Consider the following 8,766-nt stretch of genomic DNA (forward strand, 5'->3'; position numbering starts at 1 on the left):
ATAAATGAACCCCACCACCCCCCACTACCCTACCCCACCCACCCCCAATCCGCAGCAGGGGAACTTGGGGGACCTTTTTTTGTAGTAAGCAAATAAATAATAAACACATCACATATCAGAGAGGAGTGGGTTTGTTTTCTTTCCCTGACTCCTCTTTTATGTATGTTACATATTTCTTCTTCTTCTGTTCTTTTTCCGGTCTTGTCTTCTCTGCATATGTGCTGTCACGTTTGTGCCGCTGGCCGCCTGAGACGCCCTTTCAAAGCGTGCGGCGGTGTGGACTGAGCAGCAGTAATTTAGACAGAAATCCTCACTGTATATTAATGAATGGAGGGGGCCCCCACGGCTCTGGGCCCTAGCCTGCCCATTCAATGTAAACAAATCCACGCGGCTCCCTCGATTTTTGAGCCCAGTCCAAATTAAATCTGCTGGGATGAGGAGGAGGAGAAGAAGAAGAAGAAGGGAGGAATCGGGGCGGTGGTGGTGGTGGTGGTTCACTGGCATGGAGTACACAGCTACTCGACCGCCTTATATTTGCTCTTAAATCCCATTTGCAATAAAAGTCTTTGCGTCATCTTTGATTTGGGGAGCTTATGAGGCGATGTTGGGGGTTAAGGCGGGACATGCGCCGCTAATCTGCCTGAAATTCACCTGCTTACAGGCCCAAACCCAGCCAGTGGGTGCAGTGGGAGCTATATATCTGTGGCTTATTACCACCCATTGGTGCATGCGCATATAAGCACGCAGGGAGAGGGGGAAAATAGAGGGAGGGGTGGGGGGGATGTCCTCTCACAAAGGGCTCCGTTCATCTCTGGAGGGGGGGGGGGGGGGGTCATGTGGTCATCTTGAGTGACGGTGCAGGCCATGTCTCCGTAAAGGGCTGCTCAGCTCGCCCTTGTTTTGGTCACCACTTTTCTTGTCTAACCCCCAGGTGTTTTAAAAGTGATTCAATATCATACCGATCAATACCGATGTTTTTAACCCGCACGTAGGTGACAGCGGTGTGTCTTTATTTATGACACAAGTCATCATCAATTTACAAATTCAAATCACTGAGATTTTTCTTTTAACTTTTAACTTTCTACAATAAGTAGTTAAGCTTTTCGTGCAGTGGCTAGAAATTTTTACATGGGGGCCAGCAAGTGTGTATGTGTGTCTGTGGAGGGGGGGGGGGGGGGGGGGTCAAGGTAGGGTGGCACATACCTCTTTAGAGAAATAAGTGAAACTCACCCTGTATGTCAGTGGAGTCAACAAAATATCCACAGCATATCCACAAAAACTACTATTTTAAGCACACAAAAGTTGGGAGTTGGGGGTCAAGGCTCTACATCAGTTGCCCCCCATAGATCCACTAATGTTTTCGTGTATTTTGAAACTTTTTTGTTTTGTTTTATTTTGTTTTTGCGGAGGCCTATAATGTAAATGTACCTGTCTCTAAAGGACTATTCGAGTCAGCTCTTGTTTAAATGTGCTGTAGGCTGTAAAAGAATTGATGTGACAGTCAACAAAAAATGGTTCAGACATCTTTTATAGTGTATGTCTGAGTTGGGTTGTTTTTTTGTTTGTTTTTTTGTCATTTCCACCCCCCCTCCAAAAAAAAAAAAAAAAAAAAAAAAAAAACTAGAACTAACACTCTTCAGCAGGCTACATACTGAACTTGGGGGATAAATACAAAATATTAACCCTATTGTGCTAGTTTCAATCTGATATCGATACCAGTGTTTATATCATTATTATTGATATTTGTATCAATCGTCCACATCTGTTCACTGGATGTAAGATACAGGATGGCAGTCTCACCTGAGCCTGTTTTTTGCTTCTTTGTTTGCTCTCTTCAGCAGGTGGATTTAGACAAACCCCACAATCCTGAGACTGTAAAGCCCTTTTTTGTACACTCATGTCCCAGAGAGGAGTGACTCCCAAAAACTAATCTTTTTATCCACTAAAACGTGCATATTTGTCTTACAGACAAATATGCACGTGGAACACACCAGAGAGCGTTTGTCTTGATTATGGTTTAAATGTCAGTTTATCCAAACTTTATTTCCCCCGCGCTCCTCATCCCGTTTGTGTACTAGCATCTCACCACTATTTACTACCAAGTTGTACCCCAGGTTTTGTTTGGACTGCAATTAAAAATCAGCCAATCGGAACAGCCGGAAGGAGGGCTCGTGCGCCCGGAGCAAGGCTGGCAAAAAAAAAAAAAAAAATCTGCCAATCACGCCCCGGGTAACCAATCAATGCGGACGCACGGGGGTAAAACACCGCGTCCTCTGGCTGGGAGGTGGGGAGGGTGGAGGACTTTGGGGGTGTTGGAGGGGGGCGGGGCTGTCGGGAAGAGAGAGAGAGAGATATAGAGAGAGAGAGGCAGGGGGGGAGAGAGCGAGAGAACAAGCGAATGAGAGAAGAGGCTCGCGAGCAGCGCCGCGCACTGTTCCACTGGATTGTACTTGAACGGGAGTTTGCGGTTTGGCAGGTTTATACACATCAAAACAGAACAAAGAGACGGGCTCGAGCACGGCCACAGCGCCGGGAAACAAGAGAGGAGAAGAAGAAGAAAGCGAGGGGAGAAATCTCAGCGACTGAATTACAAAAGAACTGAGGACACTCCGCTCATGGTTTCCACATCTACGCGGGGACATAAACCGGGACTTTGTACGCTGTGGAGAATTTGCGAGGCTGTTCTTTTTTTTCCTTCTTTTTCGTGTGTTTTGTTTGTTTTCTGCAGCCACCGAAAGTTTGCTTCGGGACAAGCGCGTGCCGTTTTTCTTATTTGAATTTTTAATGTTCGCAGTCTCACCCCAGCGAGAAACTTTCGAGCCGGACAGCACATGGTTTGAAAAAGGGCTTCTGAAATACGTGGATGTTTTAATCCCTGCAGTAGAATGTTGTAAACACGAGAGGATTTTATCCACTTTTTTTCTACTCCAGGATTTTTATCTTATTTTTCCGATGGTGTTTGCCAAAGAGAAAAAACCTTCCCCGTACTTTTAAAAGTTTGAATAATTCATGAGATACGATTTGCCTGCTCGAGAGAAGTGACGGTTTTAGAAAAAAAGAAGAAGAAAAAAGGGGGAAGAAAGAGAAAGAGAGAAAGGGAGGGGGGTTATCCACAAACATATTAATAAGGGGCTGACGGAATGGCCACCGCGGCTTCCAATCCTTATCTCCCCACCAATAGCATCTTATCGTCCGGCTCCATCGTGCACTCTGACTCCGGAGGTGGTGGCATGCAGCCGGGCAGCGCTGCGGTTACCTCCGGGTCTGGGGGCTACAGGGGGGACCCCACGGTCAAGATGGTTCAGAGTGACTTTATGCAGGGCGCCATGGCAGCGAGCAACGGGGGGCACATGCTGAGCCATGCCCACCAGTGGGTGACGTCCCTCCCGCACGCCGCCGCGGCCGCAGCGGCGGCCGCTGTGGCCGCGGCGGAAGCCGGGTCCCCCTGGTCGTCGAGCCCGGTCGGGATGACGGGCAGCCCGCAACAGCAGGACGTGAAAGGATCCGGCAGAGACGACCTGCACACGGGCACCGCTCTACACCACAGGCCCCCCCACCTAGCTCCCCATCAGACTCACGCCGGGAGCTGGGGCAGCACCACGGCGGCTCACATCAACTCCATCTCCGGGGGGCAGCAGCAGCAGCAGTCGCTCATCTACTCCCAGCCCGGAGGCTTCACTGTAAACGGCATGCTGAGCCCGGGCGGACAGAGCCTGGTGCACCCAGGGCTGGTGAGGGGGAACACCCCGGACCTGGACCACGGCAGCCACCACCATCACCATCACCACCAGCATCCGCACCACCAGCATCACGGAGGCGGAGGAGGCGGAGGTGTCAACAGCCACGACCCGCACTCGGACGACGACACGCCGACCTCGGACGACCTGGAGCAGTTCGCCAAGCAGTTCAAGCAGCGGAGGATCAAGCTGGGCTTCACGCAAGCAGACGTGGGCCTGGCTCTGGGCACCCTGTACGGGAACGTCTTCTCACAGACCACCATTTGCAGGTTCGAGGCTCTGCAGCTCAGCTTCAAGAACATGTGCAAGCTGAAGCCTTTGTTGAACAAGTGGCTCGAGGAGGCCGACTCTTCCACGGGCAGCCCTACCAGCATCGACAAGATCGCGGCGCAGGGGAGGAAGCGAAAGAAGCGCACGTCCATCGAGGTGAGCGTCAAGGGGGCTCTGGAGAGCCACTTTCTAAAATGCCCCAAGCCCTCGGCCCAGGAGATCAGCAGCCTGGCGGACAACTTGCAGCTGGAGAAGGAGGTGGTTAGAGTGTGGTTTTGCAATAGGAGACAGAAGGAAAAACGGATGACGCCCCCGGGAGTGGCGCAGACGCCGGAGGATGTGTACTCTCAGGTCGGCAATGTGAGTGCAGAAACACCGCCCCCCTCCATGGACTGCAAACGAATGTTCAGTGAAACATAGAAACAGCACAGCAGAATATTTTATATCAAATTAAAACTGTTTAGGACATAAAAGCAACACCATACAGACTATCGCCAAGATAGACAAAAAAACAGAAAAAAGACAGCAAAAAAACATTTTTTTGATACTGTGATTGTGAGGGAATATGAATGAGACTGCAAAACAAAAACAAGAAAAATACAAAAAAACAAAATGTGTTATCTATTTTTCACCAGAAACAAAAAACCTTCACCCCTTCCCTTCTTTTTTTCTTTTTGTGTCCTCCCCCCTCTCTTCTTCCAGGCCCTTAAAGAAATGTCTTTACCTAAAAGGTTCCTTCTGCTTTTTTCTTTCAGGGGCATTTTTTAGTAGATTACTTAAAAGATGATGCAAGTGAAGCGAGCGACCAGAGGGTGACAACCACAAGTTCATTCCACCAGGTAATTTTGGCGCATTGAGACAACAACCAAGAGGAAACCCAAGTATTTTTTATTATTATTATTATCATTATTATTATTATGATTATGACGATGATGATTCCGTTTTTTTAAAAAAAGAAAGAAAGAGAAAATTCTCTGTCCCTCCAAATCCCCATATAAAACAAAAAAGGACAAATTAAAAAATATCACCCCTCATTTCTCATTTTCCTGTGTTTGACTGAAGAAACAACAAAGGACGCTCTTTTTTTCTTTTGGGGGCTTTTACATTTTAATTATTTTTTTGTATATTCAGAAATGGGACTGAACCGCCCCTTTCTACTTCTCCATGCCCAACAATAACAAGAGAGACAGGAGGGGGGGTAAAAACTGCAACTGTGTGAAGAAGAGTGACATCCACGAGGCTTCCTTTATCATTTGCAGCTTCTTTTTGAGGTGGACTGCATGGTTTCACTTATGGAGAATTAGGGATATTTTTTTTTCTTTTCCTTCCCTTTTTTGTTTGCCATCTTTGAGGCCCCTCACGAGAAAGAAAAGACGAGCAGGACCAGGACTGACCTGAAAAAAAATACAAAATCCTTCACGTGGGAGCTTCTTCGATTCTACCTATTATTATTAATATTATTATTATTATTATTTAATGGACACCACGAGTGGATTTTTTTCTTCTTCATATAAACACACACACATATATATATATATATATTTTTCCCCCCCTCATCAACAAATAGAGACATTTGCAAAAGACTCCAGCTGCACTTCTTTGAGAGAAAAAGGACAAAAAAAGAAAAAAAATTCTGTTGCCAAGTGTGACTGAGTGGGTGCTGTGGATATCCTATTAATGCTGCCCTTTGTAAGCAGTATTCTTTGGTAGGTTTTAATAAACAAAAAGAAAAGAAAATGAAAAAAAAAAACTGTAAAGGTGGCAATATAGATCACTAGATCAGATACTGATCTGAGTTATTTACTTTATATTTTTCATCCAAAAATGACTTGTTTTAATATTTTATTGGGAATACTTTCAACACGGTAATTTATTTTTCTTGCCCCCCACCCTCCCCACCCCTTCCTACTCCTGAAGGAACTTGTGTAAGATGCTTTCCCCTCTCTTGTTTTTATTGTTTTAAAAAATATGTGTAAATATATATGTATATATATTTACATATATATAAAAAATTTTGCCCTTATTTGTTCAATTTTGTTTTCTAAAGGAGCACAAATCACCATAAGCTGACCGTTGTTAGGTAATAAGGGTATATTTTGATGTGATCAGTTTGATTGTAATTTAATTTCAGTAGTGGTTCCGTACGAGCTGATTGAGACACAATAAATTTGTTAGAATGAAACGCAGTCATGTTGTGTTTTCCACTTTTATTTACTCATGTATTTAACACAAAAGCTCAAAAATAATCCAGATGCTGTTATTTGCGTGCACAGCTGCAGAATAATAATAAAACGCGGGATTCATTTATTTAAAAAAAAAAAAAACAGCGCGTGGGATTTGTTGACGCAGTAAGAGTGCGTGATGATGGGGTAAAGGTGCAGTAGTGTTCTCATCATCATCATCATCGTCATCATGCCATAACTGCTGTGGAGTGAGTGGAACATCGCGGTCAGCTGCAGGCCTGCACAGTGCATGTGCTCGTCTGGCTGTTTGTTTACATCTGCTGCCTCTTCAGGGCCTGCGCGAAAAGCAGGAAAGTTAGCCTTCAGGCTGGGAAATGGTTCCTACTTATATTTAAAACAGAAATAAGTAAAGAGGATTAAAACGACGGTCTCTATTGTGTAGTTTTAAAAAAAACGACTGTGGTTTTACAATAATTCTGCTGTTTTGTATATTCACATATATATATATATATATATATATGTGTGTGTGTGTGTGTGTGTGTGTGTGTGTGTGTGTGTGTGTGTGTGTGTGTGTGTGTGATATAGGTGCAGTAGGGCGCTGTGGGTTAATGTCGCTGCTGTGTGGAGCCTCCTGATGTTCTGGGGTTGTGTGTTATGTAATATTTAAGCTCGCAGTCCAGATAAACATACTCAGCATCATGTTTGGGGATTTTTTTCATCCTCCTGCTTTAATTCTGCTCAACATTACGAGAGGCTAATCCGCACAATGATTTCCTTAAGTTAGACTTTATAAGCCGGCTGCCTGGCTCTCCTCTGCCCCTCGCTGTGCAGGTGTGTTTGGGTCCACGGGCTCCATAAACCCAGTGGAGCTGACATGTTGTTTTAGGATCCGGGGCAGTGGGTCACTGAGGTTTTTAAGCACCGAGTGTGTCCACAGCCTCAGCACGGTGCAGTCTGACAGGGAAATATACCAGCCAAACAATATCACTAATAGCGCCTGCGCAGACCAAAAAAAGCATCTTGTAATGTTTGTCTTTCTGTAGTAAATCTAAATTATTATTTTTATTATTGTTGTTGTTATCATGCAAATTTTATCACCATGAAAACGTGTCCCTGTCTTTCAAACTTTTTTTTTTAAATTTGTACTGAAAATATACAAAATATATACATATTTTATTTATTTGAGGGTTTTTTTTTCTGAAGTTGTCTTGCTCGCCTATTCAGCAAAAACTCACCAAACGTGTCCTCGCGCTGCAGGATTTTGAATTTCGCGGATGATTTCCCCATACTAGTTGCTTAGCAACTGAATTCAATGATATAGAGAGAAGTGGGCATCATTTTTCTTTGTCTCCATTAGTAAAAGTGGCAGCAGAGGAGGCACGCTGCTGCACGTGAAGCCAGCAAAAAACAAACAAACAAAAAAAAACTTTACACCCTCTCTCGTGCATTTTTGCCTTTTAAAAAATAATATAATTAATTAAAATATTTTAAAATGTGCCGGGCTGCTTGTTTAATTGTGTTTAAATTACAAATAAATAAATAAATATGTGGGCGTGCTTATGAGACAGTAAACATTAAATAAAATACCGCGAGGTTCTAGTTTGGCCTACCTATTGCACGCGCTCATTATGCATGCACTTCCTGTGCTCTGCATAAAAAAAAACCCAAAGAGAAAGTCACGTGACTCGCCGAGATAAGACCTTCAGCACAGGCAGGAACAATCGAGGTTCCTCTGCAACAAATCCCACACTTGTGCGTTTACATTGCGTTTATGGATTCCAACCAAAAAAAGAAAAAAAGACACACAGACACACACAAAGAAGAGGAAGAAGAAAAAAATAGCTTTGAGAGCATCCAACAGTTTGCTCTTGCACAAATATCCCAATCTAGAGAGAGATTTTTAACCAAAGGGCGACACAAGAAACACACAGGAGGAAAAAGAGTTTCAAATCTCATAATGGGTTTTGATCCGCCTATTCTCCAACAGCTTTGCCTTTTTCATGGGTTTTCATAGCCGTGTTGGCAGCAGCAGCAAGCGGGTGTGCGTGCATGTAGGTGTGCGCGCGCGCACCGGTAGGCCCCGGGAGCTGGGAGCGCTTCGCTTTCCCCGCTATTGATTCTGGGGACGACGGTGGCCCGACAGGCTCGCCTCGCCCGTCCGCGCTAATTAAAGCCGCTCGTTGTCACAGCTATTCGCTCTTTAAAACCAGGCTTCAGCAGGGTGGAGAGCGGGTGGAGGGACTCCAGATTTTTCCTATAAATCCAAACTTTTGATGATAAATATTTCATGGGCCTTCAATCAGCCGCCGATACACACACACATACATGCAAAGTCTGCTTGAGCGCAAGAAATCTAATTTAAAATAAAAACAGTTACTTAATGAGATTCATATTTCAGTAAATGCTTCTGTTTGAATAAAAATAAATACACGTGTGTCTATTTGACTGCGACGTTCACGCTTGAATACATCCACCCAGACTTACAGGTGTTTGGGTTTATTTTTTTATAACGTTTTTACTGTTTTTAAATAAATAATACGCACCTCTGAAATCATATTTATACCCACCCTGTTTCA

The 8,766-nt window shown here is 44.5% G+C and overlaps 1 protein-coding gene across 1 annotated transcript; it reads left to right on the forward strand.

Moving 5' to 3' along the window:
* Positions 1–2,321: 2,321 nt before the first annotated feature.
* LOC146491556 (POU domain, class 3, transcription factor 3-B) lies at positions 2,322–8,560 on the forward strand. The gene is made up of 2 exons (XM_085152063.1): positions 2,322–4,367; positions 4,763–8,560. The coding sequence occupies exons 1-2, from the start codon at positions 3,141–3,143 to the stop codon at positions 4,862–4,864; spliced, it is 1,329 nt and encodes a 442-aa protein (XP_085008189.1). The 5' UTR covers positions 2,322–3,140; the 3' UTR covers positions 4,865–8,560.
* The last annotated feature ends 206 nt before the right edge of the window (positions 8,561–8,766 follow it).

Source organism: Neolamprologus multifasciatus, chromosome 23 (assembly GCF_963576455.1).
Source record: "Neolamprologus multifasciatus chromosome 23, fNeoMul1.2, whole genome shotgun sequence".
NCBI lineage: Eukaryota > Metazoa > Chordata > Actinopteri > Cichliformes > Cichlidae > Neolamprologus > Neolamprologus multifasciatus.